Source organism: Peromyscus leucopus, chromosome 3, assembly GCF_004664715.2.
Source record: "Peromyscus leucopus breed LL Stock chromosome 3, UCI_PerLeu_2.1, whole genome shotgun sequence".
NCBI classification, from domain to species: domain Eukaryota; kingdom Metazoa; phylum Chordata; class Mammalia; order Rodentia; family Cricetidae; genus Peromyscus; species Peromyscus leucopus.
Window position 1 is genome coordinate 21,523,011 of NC_051065.1, and position 23,858 is coordinate 21,546,868.

Sequence of the window (23,858 nt, forward strand, 5' to 3'; positions counted from 1 at the left end):
CTTACATAATATATCCTGATTACTCTCCCCTCCCTTTACTCCCCCAGTCCCTCCCCACCTCCCTACATATATTCGTTAATTGACATTCATACTGAACTCACACTGGTTTCAAATTACTATACAAGATTGTTTCCTGGATAAAAATTAGAGAGATCAAAATTTCCTATTTTATAACATAAAAAGTTTCCACAGACATTTATTCTACTACTTTGTTATTCATATGTACTCTAAAGAATACACTGAAATCTATTTACTACAGATAAAATATAGAGTATTAGTTGATCTCCAAATAAATTTACCTTTGAATATAGCTTTACCATTTGGCTTATTAGTAAAATGAACTTACCACTTTAACTGATGAAGTCTTGTCTTCAAAAGGAATGTTTTCATGCTGCCATTGGAAGGAGACAGCAGAAACATTAGTGCATAAACTCATCATCTTGCTATCTCCCCAGTGAGCATTTTGTTTTTTTGGTATAGAGCTTTTCCCTACATTGAGGTGATAAAGATATTCTCCTATTATCTTTTTTCCAAAAAGTTTCAACATGTTGACCATTCTAAATTCACCTAGAAATTATTTTATTTGGTGGTATGAGATAGAGATCTAATTTCAGTTTTTTCCCGTGAATATTAGCGAGTGCTTCAGCAAAGTTAACTAAACAGACCTTCCTTTATCCAGGACTCTTCAGTAATGCATGTGTGTGCGTGTGTGCGTGTGTGCGTGTGTGTGTGCGCGTGTGCTACTTACTCTTCTCTTTATGTGCACGTGTCACTTTAGACTCTCCATTCTAATCATTTGGTTTCTTTGCTTATCTCTACTCCATCATAGCATTATTCTTATCACTACAGTTAAGATAAATCTTTATAATAAAGAACAGATCCTTATTCTGAAGATTTGCTGAAGTTACTGGTGGTGTGTTGCCCTTCCTTATAAAATGTAAAATCAATCCAGCAGTTCCACAACAAATTCAGTTAGGATTTTACTGGGATTATATTGAACCTATCAGTCAATCTGGTTATAATTTGCATCTTTACAATGCTGAGCCATTTTACCAAGGACATATCTACCACTCAGCCATACCTTTTTTTATTTCTCTGTGTAACAGTCTTGGCTGTCCTGGAACTCATTCTGTAGACCAGGCTGGTTTTGAACCTACAGAGATTCGCCTCCCTCTGCCTCCCAAGTGCTGGGATTAAAGGCATGCACCATGATGTCCAGCGAGTTATACCATTTTAAACTGTCTTTCAGCAAAATTGTACACAGTTCTTATGCATTCAGATATACCACATTTACTGATTGGCCTTTTTTCTGTTTGATAGTTCATATGGTATAACTTTCAAAGTTTCAGCTCTATGCTACTGCTATGTAGACTGTAACTGAATTTTCACACCTTTATTTGAGTTGTGCAAGTAATGTTTGTATATCCACCTTATCATCAGGTACCCTCCTTTTTCCAAGCACATAATTATACCATATGTACTCCTGAGTTTCCTTCTCTCCAAACCTTACATTTTTACATTTTCTTTCACCTAGTGCTTCTAATAAAATGTTGAAGAGAAGCAGCAGTAATGAACATCATTGATTTTCTCCTGATTTTAATGAAGATGTGTCTAAGATTTCACCATTAAGAAATTTGCTGTAGGCTTCTAAAACTTTTATCAAGTTAAGTTCCAACACAAGTTGCCTAAAAGAGACAGAATGGCACCAATTTTCTGACACAACTGAGACATGCTTATTAGTGGAGTAATATGTGATGAAAAAAACAAAGACATTCCCAGTGTGATCCATCAGGCTCTCCACAGTGACCCTCTAAGTTGAAGCTGTAAGACTGCAAAGTCAAGATGGTCCACATGTCAGCCATGTTTGCTTGCTTCATTTGCTCATGCCTCCTTCATTGAGAGCAATGGGAAAGTTTTCCATTATAACGTGTCAACTTCTTGCTATACTAATCTTTGCTAAATTTAAAGGCTAACTTAATGAACATAAACAATTTTTAAATCTTCTCAATGATTTCACTATTTGCCATTAGAAAGCAACTTTCTGTGTTGATAATGCTCTTGCGTTAGTATTTAGTCTTGTTTTAATAGTTTACTTTTCTTCAGCAGGCATTTGCTGACTATTCTTATTCTTTTTGTAATTAAAACCTTCTTGTTCTTTATTTTAGGTATACTTTCCTAAGTAGGAAAGTTTTCTTTTCAAAAGATATCTGGAAATCTGTGCTTAGCTTAAATTTTTGGGTTACTTGTATTTATCTTTATTTTAGATCGTTCTACCATCTTGCATGATTTCTACCTTCCATACATGTGAATTTTTTATGTATGAACAATAATGTTTATAAAAACATATATTAGCCAGGCAGTGGTGGTACACGCCTTTAACCTAAGCACTTGGGAGGCAAAGGCAGGCAAATCTCTGTAAGTTGGAGGCCAGCTTGGTCTACAAAGTGAGTTCCAGGACAGCCTGGGCTATTACACAGAGAAATGCTGCTCGAGAAACAACAAAAACAAAACCCCCCAAACCATATTTTTTACATATACACATAAATGATATATGTATGTATATGTTGTATATGGGTATATATGTACACATATGTGTATAAAATATATATTTGGCACCAGACTTGGGGGGTGATCTTTGCTTAATTATTTCTCTGCTGTGTTTGGAATTTATACCTCTTAATTCTATTCAACAACAACAAAAACAGGATAGGCAATATCTGCCTTCATGGTGTATGGGAATAGAGAATATATAAAATATAATCTGACAAATGTTTGATCAGCAGTTGGAATGAGTTGTTTTCTTGGCATCTGTATCTTTAAAACTGGGACACAGTCTTTTCTTGTTTCTTTTTAAAAATGTATTTAAGTTAAAATGTATCTTGTTTGATAATTTACAGGATGACTGACTGGGTATCTTTAGAAAAATGCTGCAAACTTAAGTATTCCACTAAGAATGAAAACATTTCACATTGTATACCATTTTACATATGTGTCTGTATATATATTATAGTAACATACACTGTAGAGTAAGCCATTGTAGTTTTCTCAACTATCAATTGACAAACTCATTATACTAATTTCCAGAAGGAAATCTAAATCTATAAATATTAAACTGTTTCTTTGAAATCAAAATTTTGTGTGTCTAAATATTAATGGAATATATGTTTACAAACACCACACAATACATTGTTAACACCACTGTTTCTATTGTTATTCTAAGGAACAGTTCTAAGGATATAGGGTCCATTATCATCACCACATGTGAACAGCCACTTAGCTGGGAAGCACCCCGTTTCTCAGCTCCATACCACAAGGAAAGCTCATAACAGACAGATTCCCATCGTCAACATGGGCTGCTCTACAGTTCTGCACTCTGAGTCTCCATTGTCCACCCTCTGCCATTCCCTATCTGTAATCGCATGCTGTTTGAAGAAGACAGGCCAGGAAGACATAAATAGAAGGATGTAACGAGATAGGTCACGTCCCCCAAATTAACTAATTAACGTATGGAGAGGTATTAATCCTTGTTAGTTTTCACAGCAAGGTCTATTTTTACAATGAGAAAGTCCTCAGCAAAGAAGCAGAGGTTTATACATTGCTGTCTCTGTTCAGAGCTCAATGCCAGCGTCAGGAGGGCTGTAGAAGGCAAGAGGCCGGCATACACGACGAACTGCAGTATATACTGAAACAATGGAGCAAGAAATACATAACACTGAATGTTTATATTCTTTAACTCAATATTTGCATTGTAGAAATTCTACAACAAAGATTTTTTTTTTTTTTTTTTTTTGGTTTTTCGAGACAGGGTTTCCTCTGCATAGTTTTGCGCCTTTCCTGGAGCTCACTTGGTAGCCCAGGCTGGCCTCGAACTCACAGCGATCCGCCTGGCTCTGCCTCCCGAGTGCTGGGATTAAAGGCGTGCGCCACCACCGCCCGGCCACAACAAAGATTTTAAAAGTAGAGTTTTTCCTCAGCAAAGTAAGTGGAAATACCCTTTTGTAGTTCGAAAAAACTAGAAAAATTTAAAAAAAAATGCGGGAAGTATATGGAATTACATATAGCCATTCGGTAATATGTGGCCACTAAGAAGATATTTATGTCGATTACACAGAAATATGGTGAACTATGATAAACAGGGGGGAAAGCAAGACATAAAATTATACACACTGAAAGATTACAATATATTTACATTACAAACCAAAACGGAAAAGAAATAGGTCAGGGTACTAACAAGGGCTGGGATACTTTTTCCTTGTCTTCTTTCTACGGGTTTTTAGTAAGTTTTCCACCAGAACTGACTCTTGAGAAAGGAATGTTTAAGCTAATACAGTCTTGACAATACCTAATCCACCATGTCTTTTCCCAGGCTCTCTGTTACAGCAAATGCTCCATACTTCACTTCAGTTTTCCCAAAATCAAATGAAAAGGTTCCTCTCCCTACTATCAGTTAACACACCCCCCTTGATTAGTGTCTCAACCAGCACAGGGGAAGGAAGGGACAGGCCGGGGGCGGGGGTGGGGGGTGGGGGGTGGGGCAGCGCACGGGGGCGGGGGGGGGGGGGGCGGCGGGGTTACCTTATTTCCTTCTTCTTTAAACTGGGGGTTAAGGATTTTTACAAAAGAATAAAATAATTGACGGATCCTGGAATCTCCGATAAATGCAATATGTTTATCTACAAGGCAATTCTTTGCTTCACTGAAAACAAGAAAGAAACATTAATTAAAATAAATAAAATCAACATAATCGAAATTGAAAGAACATGGCTTAATGTAACATTAGAAATAAATAAAACAGAAAACCAACTGTTAGCCAGCCAATCACACAGCTTACACTAGGCAGCCAGGTGTGTTTAACTTACTGGCCTATGTTCTCATTACCAACTCGATAATAGCACCCCATGTGTCCCAGAAGTGCCCTAACGCTACAGGCCCTTAGCCCATTATTCAGCGCTGGAGGGGTCAGGGATCTAGGCCACAGAGCACGTCTGTTTCTTACACATTCCATCCTCATTACCTCTTACCTGAGATAAAGGTATTTGGCCAGAGCCCTTCCTCTAAAGCTGGGGGGCAGCAGCCTGCATCTGGAATCAGCTCCAGGCCAGGCCAGCTCAGCTAACAGGAAGTCCCCACCCCCAATGCCATTCTGCCCAGAAATCTGCTTCTGCATCTGCTTCACCTCTGCCTCTCACTGCATATTAGGAATTATGCTAGGAAAGGAATGAAGACATTTTACCTCATTTTGTATTTATGCATCATACAACTGTGAGGTTGCCAAACTTTTTCTCCAAGAAATCTGCCACTTGAGAGAAGGTATTCACACGAATCATTGCCTATAACAATAAAACACCGTGGGGTTGTAAATATTAGTTTATTTATTTTTTGTATTTTGCTTATCCTGGTCCTCTTCAGTGTCCTTGAAATGAGGAAGTAGAGTTTTCTAGACTTTCTTATGTCTTCCAGATGCACACAGACATTTCACAGGAAGCACGGTCCACATCAACACATTAGCATGCCAGAGGAAAAGAGCCACCCAGCCTTTCTACTTTACCCTGAACGGAACTTATTATTATTATTATTATTATTATTATTATTATTATTATTATTACTTTTATTGAAAATAAATTCTTCTCTCATACAATACATCCCAACCACAGTTTCCCCTCCCTCCACTCCTCTTAGCACCCCCCCACCTCCCCTCTTCCCCAGATCCACACCCCCTTCCTTTTCTCTTTAGAAAAGAGCGGGCCTCCAAGAGATGACAGCCAAACAGGACAAAATGAGACACAAGAAGACAAGGCAAAGCCCTCATATGGAGGCTGGACAGGCAACCCACCAGGAGGGAAAGAGTCTCCAGAGCAGGCACAAGGGTCAGAGACACATCCGCTCCCACTGTAAGGAGTCCCACAACGACACCAAACTAACAGCCACAACATGTATGCAAAGGACCTGGTGCAGACCCATGCAGGCCCCATGGTTGCTACTTCAGTCTCTGTGAGCCCGTGTGAGTCCTGCTTAGTTGATTCAGTGGGCCATGTTCTCTTGATGTCCTCCATCCCTTCTGACGCCTACAATCTCTCTTCCCCTCTTCTACCGGGTTCCCTGATCTCTGAGAAGAAGGACCAGACGGAGACCTCCAATTTAGACTCTCTGCATGAGATCTGGCTGTGGGTCTCTGCATCACTCCCATCTGCCGCAGGAGGAAACTTCTCTGATGACTGTGAGGGACTTCTAACCCCTAAATGCTGCGGGCACCGTTTTGGTGGTTCCTTCTACTTCCACTTTCTTTTCTCAGACATCATCTAAATCTGAAACAAGCCTTTATGGCATTTTGTCAATCTTGTTTCTGACTGAGAAAAATAAAAGCTAAGGCCTAAAAGAAAGACTTTGGAAATGATTCACTTTACAACTACATGTATGCATTAGCATATCTAGAAACCTGGTTTTAAAGCTAGTTTTAGAGTTGCTGGCTAGGAAATCCCTCTGGCTCTGTGTAAATTGGGAGAGCCATTCTACATCCCTTGGCCATTTTATTTTACCTCAGCCAAATATACAGGGCCAAACGGATGAAAGGGGAGATGTTTGCATTAACTAAGGATTATAGCAAAATAGAGATTTAAGTTAATCTGTAGCTCCTTATTAACAGTTAACAGCCAGCTAAACTTGGTTTATAATTACTTTAGATCAGGCTAGGGGATCTAAGAAAAGGAATACTGCAGAACTGACAAGCATCCAGTACTGAGGCATTCAGGGTAAGACTCAAGGAACTCAAAGTTGGTTGCTGTTTCTGTTGACTTGGGTGCTGGATCCAACCCAGGGCTCCCTGCATGGCACAGGAGCAGTCGACCACTGCCCTACAACCTCACCTCATGCCTTGTTTCCTCAGTCTAGCTATTCATTTGTCTGTACTGGCATAATGAACACTCGAAGGATAAAGGGTCAACACAAAGGTGCTGGTGCTCAGTGTCCCAAACAAAATGGATGGAAATGGACAACACAGTACAGTCTTGCTGGTGAAAAACTGTGTAAGGAATGCAGAATACTGAAGATTAAAATTCCATAGTTATAAATGCACCTTAGTTCTTAATTCTTTCCAATTTTTAAAATCTAATTCTAGTTCCAAAAAACAAAATTACGTCACACGAATAACCCAAGATGAGTAAAGGAAGAATTACAGAAAACACAATTAAGTTATTATCCTAAATGCAGCACTTCTGCAAGAATTCTTCTAGGCTGTTCCCACAGCAAAACTCCTATTATAAATTAGAGTATGTCTAAAAGGAAAATAAAAAATTTGATATTTATTGCATTTCTACCTTTTTATACATATAAAACCAACTTGTGAGTAACTACTTTTTTTTTTTTTAAAGAAATATGAGTTGCAAAAGTGAGGTATCAAAGCTGTGGGGTATTCCTATCCTTTTATTTTTTAATAAAAGCCTAAACAAAAACATTCTTTTTGATCAACTCTCGGTGTCTACATGTGTGGAAATGGAAGCACCATGCCCAGACCTTAAAGCGGTCATTTCTTCACCAGAAATGCTTGCCATGCTGAGTTATTTTCATTCTTGGTACTACTGCCCACATTGGGCGCCCCAGGCCATCCACTGAAAAACAACAGGTCTAATGTGCTGAGCCCATTTTAGAAAGCTCCTATAGCAAAGGGGACTTGAAGAGGTCAGAAACCAAGCTCTACGAACACAGCATTTTACAGACAGACAGTCTCCCAAAGAATAAACTTCTTTCATGTGCCAGGGAAAGCTACTTGGTGATGACTTTGCTCAATAGTAAGAGTGGCCTTTTCACATTCAGCAAAATAAAAATAATGGGAAGAAGTACTCTTATAATCTAATTACAAATAAATTAACATGATTTACAAAATTCTCTAAAACTCCATATTCTAAAGCACATGCTCTTTTCTTAGGAAGGAAATGCTTCCAGATCAAATCACTAAATGTATACCTAGTTGCTAAAATAAGATAATGTACCACATTGTTTATTATGTATACAATATGAAAACCCTTTTCAACTATATCAAAAACAAAACAAATGAATCTCTGGTTGCTATTTTCAATTACCTAATATAAATCTGATATTACTTTAATATAACCAACTTGGACTGCAAAGTACTCAGAGAAATCAAAGTAGGAATACAAGACAATTCCAAAAGAGCTGGCTCCAATACTCGAATTATCTAGATGAACATTTGTTTTCTTCCTTATTCTGGGATCCTTGGTATAATCTTTCCGGTTAGTGGGTATATATGCTCCAGTTTTTATGCATGACTCTTTTCAGCAATAGAAATGAAATTAAGGACAAACCAAACAAACAAGCAAACCAGGAAACTGGAAACACCAGTAACCAATAAAGAAACCCTCCAATACCCTTCATAAATTACACGTTGCTGTTCCTTTGAACAAAGCACCACTAGGCACTTACGGCCTTTAGACGGAGTCACCCTTCAGTGACTGCCTACTACCAACCATGAGAGCACCAGCTCATACAGCGTACATACCTTATGTTCCATGGAAGAATATGTCTAGGATTCAGCAAATTTATTTTGTGCTGAAAACATCATTTAAATTTTTCTTTAGAAAGCTGAGCAAAGTAATCCTAACATTTGGTAGCAGAGGCAGGGAGATATTTAACATTGACATTTCATATGCTTAGTGATGGAAAGGAAATCAATTTCAAAAACTTAAGACATTCGAAGTGCGTTAACTTTACCTCTTTAAAGCCTTTCCTAAGGGTTTGGATACTAGCCTCTGGTCAGAAATCATGTTTTGACTCTAGAACCACACTATTAACAGAAATGTTTAAGAATGTATACTAAAAGTCATTGTAGCATATTAAATGACATATTAATAATTCAAAAAATCTCTTCTTCCTAAAATTGAGATTAGAGCACCACATTCACTTAGAATCACAACCAAACCAAATGCAGATAGAAAAATAGGAGGAAATAAATTTTGCATATCTACTCACCCAATAGGTATTTATGGAGTTCCTACTGTGTGTTAGGCACTGGCTATTTAAAAATAGTTAAGATACACTTGGAAGCCCACAGTGTGTATGTGTGGAAGAGGACAACATCAGTTCTTACAAGTACAACTTGGTAAGTATGTACAAGTTGCTTTGGCAGAAACTGAATTCCTTGCTCCTACTTTGATGAAGGTAACATTCGAGTCAAGCATTGAAACAAAACTCTAAGGATTTTCACTCAAGGGAAGAGAAGATGTTGTAGCAGAGAAAGGCAGCAAAAGTGCTTTCACACTGTAAGCTTAAAACTTAGGAAGAAAGAGGGGACCCCAGGCACAAAAGCAAGCCTTCTGAAGTTCTGGAAAATTACCACTTGGTCAGAAAAAGAAAAACAACAGGAAAACTCTTCACTGGTATAAATTAGTACTTGTAAATTACCTGGTATTAGTATTTTAAATTAACTTCATCTCCCATGTACCTTCCACCAAGCTCTAAGAAAGGCAGGCTATAACATAATGGCACCAGGCACACTAACTGGTCCTAAATCACAGCTCAGCTACTGACTAGTGTATTCTTAGGTAATTTTCTTAACCTCCCTGGCTTCATCTTTAAAATGTAAATAATTCTCTAATTCACTGAATTTAAGACACATCATTATTTTTTCATAGCAGGAAAAAATGTTACCAATTAAACTTTGACATGCAATCAAAGTTTTAAAGACTCTTCTTGATTACAGAAATGTTCAAGAGCGGGAGATGAATACTACACCTCATAGAGGCTGCAGAGACAAAACGAACTCTGTAAAACCTGAAACAATGCCTACATACAGGAAGTGCTCAATTTAATGCACAGACTTTCCAAAAGGTGTAATTCTTTTATGTTGAGTAATTTTCAAACTAAGAGGTGCTAAGTTTGTGTGTGTGTGTGTTAAAACTCATTCTACCTTCTTGATGCATGTTCATACACATACACCCAAGATCCTAATGTGGACTATACTTTCGCCAGTTATCTAAGATAGAAAGGCCTTTTCTTGTTCTAAAGATTTATATGTGATCCAAGTCCATGTTTATCTGTGAAAGGCACTGCACCTGACGTGCTTTGTCACTGCCAATGTCATAAGGATGGTAAAATCTTCCTGGTAAGATGTTTATTTTTCCCAAACAGACTCTGGTTCAAGTTCTTGATATTCAGTCTGGGCAGGCACACACGCCAGGTGTAGTGCTTCACACTCAAGGCTCTGAAGTACCTTTGGAAACGATGACTCGATTCTGGAGGAGGCTTTACAACCCGAGACTGCTACACTGACTCATTAGGGCCCATCTGACATCCTATTTTCCCTGCCCGTGACAGATCTTGATAAGATGCAATATACAATCTAAATTTAAAATTTAGCATTCCAAGTCATCAAAAGACAACAAGCGCAAAAAAGTTGTAGGCAGGGCAGATGTTTACACTTAGGACAACAGCATTACAGTTATAAACTTCAGTTCTACTGATATCACAAACACAAACTTGAGCTGGATTATGGTCATCTCACACCAAACTACCATAAAATGACTTATCGTATTTAAAAGAAACATGCTCTCCAAATGATCAAAAGTCAGTGCATCAACACCGCGAATTGTATTTTATATATGAGATTTAGGCTTTCTTGATGGCGGCCGTAGATGAACCAAGGCTTTGCCACGTCATCTGCTATGACTCTGTAGAAGGCTGGAGAAGAGTGGCCACACAGATATATAAGGAATCTATCTTTTAGTTCAACTTAATATATTTATAAGATAGCATGCAGTTATGGTATGCTAAAGTTCAGGTTCTGGAAAATGTGGTCAGAAACAAAGCATCGAGTTTGACCAAAATGGCTTCTACTTTGAGAGATTGCCTGAAATGGGAAGACAGCTCAGATCCTAGCACCCTGGTGACTTCAGATTTTGCCAAATTGGTTGTACAGTATAAATGGATCCAGTGCTAATGTGCACCTACCACACTTGACTAATTATCTCAGTCACCAAGAGCTGTCCAGATAATGGCTTTGGTGTACCAAGGGTCAGAAATAAAAGATCCTATCATTACAATTTCCCTCCTCCTGTCAGGGTCTGTCCCGGTGTCATTTTTCACAAAGAAGGGGTAAAAAATCAATGAAAAAGACAAGCAAATATCTCTCGATAACTGAAGGCTAATGCCTACTGGGCGAGACGAGGTCACAGTGCCTTTCCAGCTTGCCACCAGTGTCTAGACCCATATGGAGGGCCTGCTTTCAAAAAGGCTCACTACTTGCATCGCCTGCCCACGCCTGTCAACTCCTAACTTCTTAAAACAAACCAACCAAACAAAAAACCCCCAAATCCTTGCCTCAGTGCCTTTATTTGTAAAAAAAAAGTGTGCAACCCAAACTCTTTGAAAAGTGTCTCAAGGGTTGGTGGCACCTCCTCCCTGGGAGGCAGGTGGGCCACGGGGCGTCTCTGGCCAGAGTGGCCCCTTTGGCAAGGACAGCCAGGTGGCCCAGGTGGCAGGGCAGAAGGCGGACCCCTCGGGCGGGCGGGCGCGCAGGCTGCGACCCCGGCGGCGTCCTGGAGGCGGTGACGCGCGCGGGCTGGCCCGGGGGCGCCTCCGGCCCCGCGACCTCCTGCCCGGGCGCGGCTCCAGGGCCCCAGCCCGAGCAGCAGGAGGAGGAGGCCCCGAGGGCGGGCAGCTGGGGGCCGAGGGCCGCGCGGCCCGGCCCGGCCCGCTGGGGTCGGTCGGGGCACGTGGGGCGCCGCGGGGCCGCGGGAGGCCGCGTGGGCGTGCGGCGGCGGCGGGGGGCGGCCTCCCGCGCTCGGGGCCGCGGCGCCGCCTCCCTCCCCCCCCCCCGGCCGGGCCCGGGGCCGGGGCCGGGGGAGGGCCCGCTCACCTCGGTAGCGGCGGGACGCGAGGTGGCACGCGGCGAGCAGCAGCACGGCCAGCAGCGCCAGCACCTTGGCGCTCCTCACGCTGAAGTAGTGGTTGATCTCCCGCTTGCCCAGGTGGTAGGCCAGAGCCGCCATCTTGGTTCCTCCATGACAACAGTGCGCGGCGGAGCGGGGAAGGGGCGCCGCGCAGGGGCAGCACGGGGACGGCCGGTGCGGGAGCCAGCCGTGGAGCGGCCGCCCGCTCCCTCGCCCGTCGCCCGCACCGCCCGCCGGGGTGCCCGAGCCCGCGGCCTCGGCGCCGCCGGCCTTGCCCGGGCCCTCGTCGGCCTCGCCCCAGCCCCGCCGCCGCTGCTCCGCCGTGCCGGTGCCCCAGGCGCCCTGGCCGCCTGTCTCCTCCCCTTCCTCCTCCCCGGTAGTCTCCTGCCTTAATAGCGGCTGCGCCTGTGAGGGGGGTCCGGATGCCCGGGGCTCCGGGGTCACCGGGCCCAGACGGGCCTCCGGGGTCACCGGGTCACGGGCGGCGGCGGCGGGCGGCGGCGGCGGCGGCGGCGGCGCAGACATGGGGGTGTGGGGAGAGGGCCGAGGCCAGCAGCCCGGGACCAGATGTCGGCTCTGGGGCTGTGGCCTGGCCACCACCTGAGCCCAGGTTGGGCCGGCAGAGCCACTGTTCCGGAATAAAGTACACTCCCTACTTCCCTATGACACCCTTCTCTGAACTTTCTACTCCCTGGGCCCGCCCAGAGTCGTGGGGGCGCAGGGGGAGGCCACCCACCCGCCACCGATCTGGCCCGGTCCTCTGCACCCAAGGTGCTGGCCAGGTGCTGGGGTTGCCGTGACCCAAGAGGAAGGGGCCTCTACTCTCGGCTACTCAACTGCCTTGGCCAGGTTCTCTGGAAACTCTTTGTGCCCTGTCTGCCCAAGGGCAATGGGCACAGACGCTCCACAGAGGCTTCAGTTAGTGTAGGTGTCAGGTTAAGGGCCCCATTCTCCTGTGTGTGTACACAAAGCCACGGTGGCAGATTGGGTGCCAATGACCATCCTGCTTCCTAAAACGTGGTTAATGTTTCGCGATTGCCAATAAAACCAATGATCCGTGTCCTCTGAAAGGCATTGTGTTAGCCCGACTGTATGTATATCATGTATTTTGGTGTATTTGGTCTCAAGATGCCTTGCAGACCAGAATGGCTATTGACATTGTGGTTAGCACGAGTCAGTGAAGTTGGAGGCCCTTCTCAAGCCTGTGCTTTATAGGCCCCTCTCAACATTCTAGAATATTAGAGAGAAGGGACTTACAGATCCTGTCGAGTCATTCCTATTCTCCACTGAAGGATTTTTTAAATTATATTTCCAGCCACGAGCGTCATATCTATCATGAAAGATTCTTGTCGCTGAAATGAAATCACATATATCACTGTCATAGGTATAATGCTAATAAGCAATAAAGTTAAATAAGTGTACAAATATTTAGGCACTGTTCCCGGCAAATGGTTGCTTAATTTTGGCTGTCGTTCCTCTGATCTGAGGTTGATCACATGCTGGCAGAATTGAATCAGATACGGTAACAACCAGATAACTGGGCTAACAATATGTGGCTTGCCAATCACGACCTAGACAATTCTATGATGTCATGAACAGCAAATTAGAAAATCTGGTCCACCTTCAATAACCAGTGTTACCCCCCCCCGGGGGGGGGTTGGTATAATGCCTGCCAAAAAATAAAGAAACCTGGCGTTGTACTTAACTGCGATTTCCAGAAGGCTTTCTGAAATATTAGAAATAGCTGGGAATGAAGCGTTTATCTAATTATTCTTTAGCAATAAAAAATCAGGAGTCGGTTATGGGGGTAAGAACCTGAACGATCAGAGAAGTCGAGGAGCAGCCACCTATCTCTTCTGTTTCTCCATCCCCACAAGGCTGAGATCCTCTGGCTGCCCACATCACTACTTCCTGTCTCCTGTCTGTCCTGTCCTCCAAAACCTCTATGGTTAATTTTGGTCAGCTAGTGCAGCTTCCAACACTGTTGACCACTCCCTCTCATTTGGTACCTGTCCATCAAATTTTCTTTCTTCCCTAGACCTGTTTTTCGTTTGTTTCATCCCTTCTTAAGAGTACTAGCCAGGTGCCAGTTGTCGGGCTGCTTCTGGTGATTCCTGTGGTCTGAGCACCACCTCACTACCAGGTGAGTCCCCATCACTCTGAAGGAATCGGTTACCCTCCACACACACACACACACACACACACACACACACACACACACATACACACACACACACACACACACTGGTGTCCGCCATGTAGTGTGTTCGTACTCTCTCTGTAGAGCTGTTCACTGGTTCTCTGCAGTAGGCTAGCTCTTGGTTAGCTAATTGTTGACATTTCCAATTCAACTCATCACAGACCTTCTACTATCTACTTTTAACCTATATACTTCATCTTTTCACTATCAACTGAAGTCCAAGCAAGTGTTTGCATTGACCTTAGTATACTCTAAATAATTCTCAAGTCTGTTGCCCCCATCTCCTCGCTGTGCCTTTACTTAAATAAGTCTTTTCTTGGTGAATGCTAAAACAGAATTAAGTCATTTGCCTAACACTAAGGTATCTAGAACATTCATTAGTCCATGGCTGGTTACTTCCTTTCTACTAACATTTAAGGAGCGGGATAAAAGGGGAGGAAAGAAGGACAAGGAAATATCTGACATCTCTTTCAACTGTTTATTACTTTAAAACAAGTTAACAAATTATTCCTTTTCGTCCTTTTCATTCTTGCTCAAAGAAAATTCCCTCACTCCCCTTCCCAAAGATGTCACTTTTCTCTGTGCCAATGTCCCTCTTCACGGTTTGCGAAATGCTCCCTATTTTCAAGTATTCCTGGCTACACCACAGAGCCTCTTCTCTTAACCACCAGACTTCTGAGGGGAACACATTCTGGTCGTTGTCTTTGGGACGACTTACTGCTTTTGTGGGTGGGGAGCGTGGACTCAGTCTCACTCTATAGTACCAGCTGCATCGAGCTTGTGATCCCACTGCCTCAGCCTCCTGGAGGCTAGGGCTACAGGCACGCACCCCCACCCGAGAAATGACAAGAGTGAAACCATGTCTCTACTGTTTTATGTAAACCACTCTGAAAATGTCAGCCAAGGGGCTGGAGAGGTGGCTCAGCAGTTAAGAGCGCTTGCTACTCTTCCAGAAAACTACACGCTGGTCTGCAGGAGCCACGCAGGTCACAACCTCCTGTCACTCCAGCTCCAGGGAATCCAACACCCTCCTCCTCCTCTGGCTTCTGTGGGCACACACAGACACATACAAATAAATCAATCTTTTAAAAAGGAATATGTGTATATGTAATAATATATTATGTATAATGATCACTAAAAATCTCTTAAGAAATCAGCAAAAATGAAACTATCAAAACTACTTGAAATAAAAATGTACACCCCACTCATTGCTAAAGATGGGTCCTACTGTAAGTGTGAAGGGCTTTCATGTGAGAGCCCCTACTGATATGAGGTCATCAAAATTAAGACATTTAGAAACTGAGCATCCAAAACATGAATGAACAGATTCTCTACTCTTTTAGCATGCACAAATGCCTCAAATCACATAATCATGCATGTACATTGGTTGTACAGTATATAATTTTATAGATAAATATGTACAAGTTGGAAGGATACATGCTCAACTCTTTCATTGATATGAATATGCTATCAAAGAAGATGGAGTCCTCATGTTCTGCTCCCTCTGCCTTCTCCAAAGCTTGTTCTTTCTCCCCAGAAACCCCAGTTTAGGCTCGTACCATTGCAACAGACTCCCATTGGCCCCTGTCTGACTTTCACTTTTAAGTCTCTCCTCTTTCCATGCTTCCCCTCTCTCTCCTCCTCCGCAGCTCCCCTCTTTCTTCTCCTCTCTCTTTCTATAATTGCTGAGAGAATCATTTGACATGGTCTATCTTGTCACTTCCCCACTTTAAAACAGGTTGTTCATCAGGGAACAAAGCGAATTTCCAACCTTCTGACATTTTTAAGATAGTCTGTGATCAGACCCAAATCGCCCCAGTTATGCTAAACTGGGAACTAATACCGTTACCTGTCTGTGCTTTTCTCTTTCTGTCCTGTTCAGGTCTGAATGTGAAATGCCCTGCACAGGCTCTGTGCTTGAACACTCGGTCCAAAACTGGCCAGGCTGCTTTAGGAGGTTGTAAAGTCTCTTGGATGGGAGCCTAGCTGGCCACCCTGGGGTGGTAGGTGCAGGACTTGAGGATTCTAGGTTGTCATCATTTCAGACTCATTACTTCACGATCCCCAGAGATGTGATCAAGCAGCCTCAGAGGCCTGCTGCCTCTTCTTTCTCTGTCACATTGGACTGCATCCCTGAATCATGAATAAATACTCCCTCTCCCTAGGTTGTGTCTGCCAAGAATTTGGTCATAGCAATTAGAAAAACAACAACTAATTCTATTCCCCTGGCTTGAACTACGTTTTTTCTTCTCACCAATATATTTATTCTACTTATTTAAAATCTTTCTCTTTTGAAGATTCTGCTTCTTCCATTCATTTGTGCCCATAGCTCCTAAGGGAATGGACTCTTTTCCTCTTCAGATCTCTCATGGCACCTTCTTCCTGTTTGTGCTTAAGTATCCATTGTGCAGAAAGCCCACGCCAGTAAGAACAACTGCCTCCCTTGCCTGTCATACCAAAGGCATGGAGGCACCAGCAGCTCTGACTGGATGGAAGAAACACTCCAGTGCACATGAGAGCCACTAAAGTTACTGTGTTCCTTTTCTCCTCCATCACTCCCTTCCTGTGGGGATGTATTTTGTCCCCCAACATACTGTGTTCCCCAATAAAATTTACCTGAGGATCAGAGGAAAAAGCCAGCCACTATATTAACACAGAAGTCAGGCAATGGTAGCACACACTTTTAATCACTTGGGAGGCAGGTGCCAATTGTAGATGAATTGCTAGACAGTCTTATTAATAATAATAATAATAATAAACTCAGAGCCAGAAATTGGGGTTAAAGCCTGAGAGAGATCAGAGGAATAGGAACAGCCACAGCTAACTGCACCTCACCAACTCCGCAGCTTCCAAAGCGAGCTACTTCCTGTATATCCATGCCTATATGCCTTTCTGTTCTGTTCTCTCATTGGCTCTCTCAGCCCAGCTACATCACTTCCTCTTCCTACCAAGCTCTGTCAGTTCCTGCCTGTCTATACAGACCTCCAGACCTCTATGGTTAGTGCTGGCCTTGAACTCACAGAGATCCAGACAGATCCCTGCCTCCCAAGTGATAGGATTAAAAGCATGTGCTACCATTGTCTGACTTCTATGTTAATATAGTGGCTGGCTTTTTCCTCTGATCCTCAGGTAAATTTTACTGGGAGACACAGTATATTGGGGGACACAATACACCTCTACATCTTCCCTCTCAATTTTATGTTTTAGAGCACAAGGAATTAGTCCTTTTTATATTGTATTAATGGAAATCATGTGAAAGACTTACAAGTGGATGGAAATACTATTGTTATTTTCAACGCAAGATTGAAACATTGTCCAGATGACCAAGTTCTACTGGGCCTTTTATTATCTCTGTGTTATTTTACATTGTTATCAATTCTGTGCTACTTGTAGCAATTCAGATGACTCATTCATACAAGCACAAACTGGGATCCCAAAGCGCTCCTTTAGGATTCAATTGATGACTGCGCGTGCTTTTCCTGTGTGCATGTGGAGGCCACAGGACAGAGCGTTGTCCCTCGGGAGCTGTGCATCTTGTTTCTCCTGGAATTCAGCAGGTAGGGCGGAGCTGGCAGTCCAGGAACCCCAGAGCTCAGCCTGTCTCCACCTCTCCCATGCTGTGATTGCAAGTGGGCTTCACATTTGTTGGCATTTAAAAAAATTAATGTGTGTTCTGGGTATTCACTCTATAGTCACATATTTACTATTTGTCATTAGATTGTCACACTTGAGAGTTGCCTATAGGTCTCTGCTTCTTTCTACCTTAATCCAGGCATTGTTTTCCTTTTTTTTTTTTTTGGCCTCTTTCTTAGTTTCCTTCTGCTGCCAGTATGGGAATACCAAATATCTGTGTGTCTCTGAAACTGCATATCTGTCTGGTGGCATGTTTGTCCTAATGGTATGGACAACATGGGAGTAAAGCAGATGAAAAGAAAGTGGATGGGGGGAGACAAAGCTTCAGGGAAATTGACAAAATTTGCCTATGGGTTGCATTTGGATGAAAAGGGGGAATCTAGGGCAACTTTTGTGTCTGGCTTGAAAGGTTAAAGGCGTGTGCCACCACCCCCTGGCAAAGCTACACAGAGAAACTCTGTCTCCAAAAAAAAGAAAAAAAGAAAGGTTAGAGTCTTCAGGAAGCACAGATCTAGAAAGCACTGATGTGAGAAGGAGCTTAGGAGAACTTAGTACAATGTTGTTTGTAATAACTGTTGTTTAGGGGGCTGGAGAGATGGCTCAATGGTTAAAAGCACTGCTGCTCTTCCAGAGGACCCAGGTTCAATTCCCAGCACCCACATGGCAGCTCACAGATGTCTATAACTCCTGTTCCAGGGGATCCGATGCCCTCATACAGATATACGGGCAAGCTAAACACCAATGTACATAAGATAAAAATAAATATTTTTTAAAAAGAATTAAAATAATTGTTTACATTTAGGCATATCAAAAACTGAAGAATACCCAGTACTTGGTAAAGATCTATGTATGAAATTCTGCCTCAAACTATTACCCTTTCCCCATCCAGGACAGAAATCCACAGAGCATTGACTGTTTCCAGCCTCCAGGCTATCGTGTAGGTGAAATCAGCATCTCCCATCAGTGAGTTTGTTTTGTTTTGTTTTCAAACTGGAAAGAAAGGCCTGGTCTGACAGTGACTTTCCCCCAGTCTCCCTCACAGACCAAGAAAACGTCTCCTTTCTGTGCCGTAGTTGGTGTCTACTGGCGGGGAATTTACGGTTCACTGCTTCTTTTTTTTAACATTACATTTTTATTTATTTATTTATTTTTAAAATTCATTTTACATACCAACCACAGTTTCCCTCCCCCTACCTCCTACCTCCTTTCTACCTACTCCCATCCTCTATCCCCACCCCCGCCACCTACTCCTCAGAAAGGGTAAGGCCTCCCATGGGAGTCAACAAAGCATGGTTTATCAAGTTGAGGCAGGACCAAGCTCCTCACCCCAGCATTAAGGCTGGGCGAGGCATCCCACCATAGGGAATAGGTTCCAAAAAGCCAGCTCATGGGACAGATCCTGGTCCCACTGCTAGGGACCCACAAACAGACCAAGCTACACAACTGTCACCCACATGTAGAGAGTTTAGGTTGGTCCCATGCAGGCTTCCTAGCTGTCAGTCAGTCTAGAGTCCCTGAGCTCTCAGGAGCTTGGGTCATATGTCTCTGTAGGTTTCCTGTCATGATCTTGACCCTCTTTGCTCACATAATCCCTCCTTCCTCTTGGGAGCTCAGCCACTGCTTCTTAAGAGGTATGGTATCCCTTGGGGAAGGTGAACAGAACTGTCTCCCATTGTTTCTAAGGCAGAGGAAGTATAGTTATTGGATTAGATCAGAGTGTGGCTACCGGAATCTGGAAAAGAAAATTTTAGATGACTTGCCTGACCTCACAGCATCTTGGCCAAAATGGTAGTAACATTTTCATTGAGCGGGTTAAGGAAAAGCAATGGTGGTTATTAACTTAGAGTTGTTGCAGCTGAAATGTCCAAACCGCCCTAGGTCTCAGGTAAGTCTAATGCTATTAGCTGCACTCTGGCCTTCCTCTGTACAGTGGAATACCTGCAAATGCTGTAAACAAATTAGGATGTCTCTTCCTGTAGGGCTGTACAGCTCACAGGGACATGTGAAAACTATTAGGTAATGTCTGTAAAGCACTTGAAATGTAGCCACTTTTTCCTCAGGGATACTTTGTCTCACATACTTCCAATTCCAACTAGCACGCTGATAAAGAGAAATAGTCAACTAAACACTTAGTGGGTTGCGCAGGATGACTCAGGGAGCTTTTTACACTGCACCCAGAACTCATGATTACATTTCTCATCATGAAGATCTGCCTTTCTAACTTGTGACATTTCTAACTTGTGACACTTTCAGCTTACAGGAGTGGCAGCTGTAACTTTGTGGTCCTTAGGGAAAAACTTTACTATGGGGGTAGAAGAATGTCGTAAAAAGAGCGTGGGCTTTTGAAAGAACATTTAGTACCTGACACCTGGCTCTCACATTTATGAGCTAAACAGTCTGGTAAATCACTTTACCTGTTGGACTCCTGCTCTCTTACTTATAAAAATGAAGACAATAGCGCCTGTCACTCAACATTGTTTGTATGTCTAGGTGAGTAATGTATAGCTCTTGACAGTTTAATGATGCCCAATGAAACCTCCTTCTTCCTTCAAAATTCAGTGCAATTATTCAACTCCCAAGCAATTGTTTTTAAATCTTCCCTCTGTCTATGAAGGTCAACATGTATCACAGAGATTGACTGATATTAACAAAAAGTAGCCAAGTCAAACACACATACATTCACTTAGATTATAAAATAACCCTTGGCTGAACCTTAAAAAACACCCCCAAAAACAAAACACAATATGATATTAAAGCTGTCACTTTTTGATAACTCACTTAAAAACAATCTCATTTTTTAGTTTTAAGTACTTTTGTTTAACAATGCAAATATGCTCATAAATAACCTCTTGAGATTATATCTTTTGTGTGTGTATGTGCTGGTGCTGTGGGATAATGCCCTTGTATACTGGTTTAATAAAATGCTGATTGGCCAGTAGCCAGGCATGAAGTATAGGTGGGGTAAATAGACAAGGAGAATTCTGGGAAGAGGAAGGCTGAGGCAGGAGTCGCCAGCCAGACACAGAAGAAGCATGATGGCAAGGCAGAACTGAGAAAAGGTACCAAGCTATGTGACTAAACATAAGTAAGAATTATGGGTAAATTTAAGTGTAAGAGATAGTAATAAGTCTGAGCTCATGGCTGAGCAGTTATAAATAATATTAAGCCTCTGAGTGATTATTTTAAAAGTGACTGAGAGACACAGGTGGGAGAGATTTTTCCAGACCACCAGGGACCAGGTGGGACTGGAGAAACTTTCTGACTACATGCTGGAGTTTGAATCCAGGGCCCTGCACATACTAGATAAGGCTTCTAGAACTGAACTGTACCCCACTTCATAGGGACTGTTCATGATCACACACAGATAGGCACATGGGCAGGGGCACATACAGAGTCTCAATATATTTTGGCTGGTTGTTTACATAGTTCAGCAAGAGGTACTAACTAATGAGATGTGCTTCCTTGAGGAGTCAGTATTGATCAACTATGGAGGCCAAACAATTAAATTCTGGCAGGTAATTTCATTAAAGACTATTGGATTGGTGATTTAAATGTCTCCATTATTTTTCCATCTATCCAAAGACCAGGACAGCAAGCAAGCCTTTGCCTAACAAGATTTTGCCTACATTACTTTTAGATTGGTGATTTAAATGTCTCCATTATTTTCCCATCTATCCAAAGACCAGGAAAGCAAGCAAGCCTTTGCCAACCAAGATTTTGCCTACATTACTTTTAAATTCTGGAAAATTCTCTTTTACTTGAAGTATCCAAACAATCCATGGTTCCCAGCTGGCCACCAAATAATGTTGCTTCCCACTGTGAGGTTTTACCTGTAAAATTCTCAGGTGACATTGGTTGGTATTGTCCTATAATGGATAAGCTCTCCAAATCTGATTAAATGTCATTTATTCTCAAATATGACTCCAGATATACTCTTTTGAAGTTCTTTATTAGGGTACAATATATAATTTTAAAATTGTGTGTGTGTGTGTGTGTGTGTGTGTGTGTGTGTGTGTGTGTGTTCATGCACGCATGCCACAGTGCACATGTGAAAGTCACAGAACAACTTGTGGGAGTCAATTTTTGCCTTCCACCATACGTCCAAGGCATTGGAAGCAGATTCTCAGCTTTTAATGCCTTTCCTGTTGAGCCATCTTGCCAGTGTCTATATCAATATATGTCTATGTATCATCTGTATTTACCTATCTCTATATAGATATACCCACTACCAAAACTGAACACAGTAATATTCTCTTTGAGTGTTGAGCACACGAGTTTGGTTGTAACAGGCTTTTTCCTTTGGACCACTAGCCGGCTCCCAAATTATAACATGGAGACTTATTATTAGTTTTGATGCTTGGCCTTAGCTTAACTCTTATTTTAATTTCTTTCTCTTTATCTATGTTTTACCTCTGTTATGGAATAATCTTTTTGTATACTGTGCCTTCTGATTGGATTAATAAAGAGCTAATGTCCAATAGCTAGGCAGGAAGAGGTCAGGTGGGACTTGTGGGAAGGAAAAAAGAGAGCAGGGGAGGGTGGTCACCAGCCAGATGCAGAGGGAGCAGGAGATGAATATGCAGTGTTGAGAAGAGGTACTGCCCCATGGTAGAGAGTAGATAAAAAATATAGGTTAATTTAAGATGTAAGAGTTCATTAGTAACAAGCCTAAGCTATCAGCTAATCATTTATAATTAATAATAAGTCTCTGTGTAGTTATTTGGGAGCTGCTGGCAGGACATCACTGACCGGTGGTCCTGAGGAGAAACTTCACCAACATAATTCAGGACTTTTTACCTTTCTTTCTTTCTTTCTTTCTTTCTTTCTTTCTTTCTTTCTTTCTTTCTTTCTTTCTTCCTTTCTTTCTTCTCTCTCTCTCTCTCTCTCTCTCTCTCTCTCTCTCTCTCTCTCTCTGTATGTCTTACTTACTTACTGTCTCCATGTCTGCTAATGGCTACCTGGCGTCTGGACCCAAGCATGTCCCTCTCTTTCTCCCTCTTCTCTCCTTCTCTTGAGCCTAGATTTTTCCTCCTACCTATTCTATCTGCTGGCAAGCCCCAACTATCCCTCTCCTGCTTAGCTATTAGCTGTTCAGTTTTTTATTAGACCAATCAGGTGCCTTAGGCAGGCAAGGTAAAACAAATGCAACATATCTTTACATAATTAAACAAATGAAGCACAAACAAAAGTAACGCATTTTACATGTACACGAAAACTTATATCATGAACAAAGGTAGCAGAAAAAAATGTAACACACCTTTACACATTAATGTAATATTCCACAGCATAAACAGATGTAACACATCTTTACATAGTTAAATATTCTACAACATTTTGTTGTGCCAATCTGGGAGTAAGACTGTATTATGGATAGTGAGGTCCCTCAAAGATTTCTAGATGGCCTTTTAATGCCAGTCTGTATGTGTAGGCTCTGACATACGTAGATGAAGAGTACCATGTCTATGAAATATATCCTATAACTTGACTACTGTTGGTCAGTGCATACCACTATGTTGAGATAATTCTGTAAAATGTTTAGAACAATAATTCTTGGTCTCATTTCTTTCTTTAGGTAAAATAATGAACTTTCCAGATTTTTCCAGGGACCTTATAAAAGAAATTTTAAAATCTTTGAAATTTATTTTTCTTACATGAGAATATTATTGAAAAGCAAAATAAGAAAGAGTCACCAGAGTGCTTCAGATCACCTACAAACCAGTATGCTTAAGAAACAAGTGTATAGGGGCTAGAGAGACATTTTAGAGGTTTAGAGCACTGGCCATTCTTCCAGAGGACCTAGGTTCAATTTCCAGCACCCACATGGCATCTCACAGCTGTCTGTAACTCCAGTTCTAGGGGATTTGATACCTTCATGCACATAAAATAAGGATAAATAAATTATTAAAAAAGAAACATATTTATCAGAGCAACCACACAACATTCTAAACAACAAAAACACACAGAAGAAACAAGTCATAAGTCTTTCAGAAATGGGGAAGATTGAGGTTTTGTTACCTGATAATCAAAAGCTTGACAAACAGGAGACAGAGGACTAGAAGGGATATGGAATGTCTGCCATGTAGGAAGATGACATTAAATGTAAAAGAATAAATTTTACTACCCAT

The 23,858-nt window shown here is 42.1% G+C and overlaps 1 protein-coding gene across 1 annotated transcript in view; it reads right to left on the minus strand.

The window, feature by feature from the left end:
• Positions 1-12,563, minus strand: part of Casd1 (CAS1 domain containing 1) — a 44,375-nt gene extending 31,812 nt beyond the window's left edge. The window contains exons 1-4 of the mRNA XM_028869798.2: positions 11,867-12,563; positions 5,234-5,330; positions 4,576-4,696; positions 347-391 (exon numbers count right to left, since the gene is read on the minus strand). Of these exons, the coding sequence (XP_028725631.1) occupies positions 347-391; positions 4,576-4,696; positions 5,234-5,330; positions 11,867-12,425 (822 nt within the window). The 5' untranslated portion in view covers positions 12,426-12,563. The remainder of the gene's footprint in view (positions 1-346; positions 392-4,575; positions 4,697-5,233; positions 5,331-11,866) is intronic.
• Positions 12,564-23,858: the final 11,295 nt, after the last annotated feature.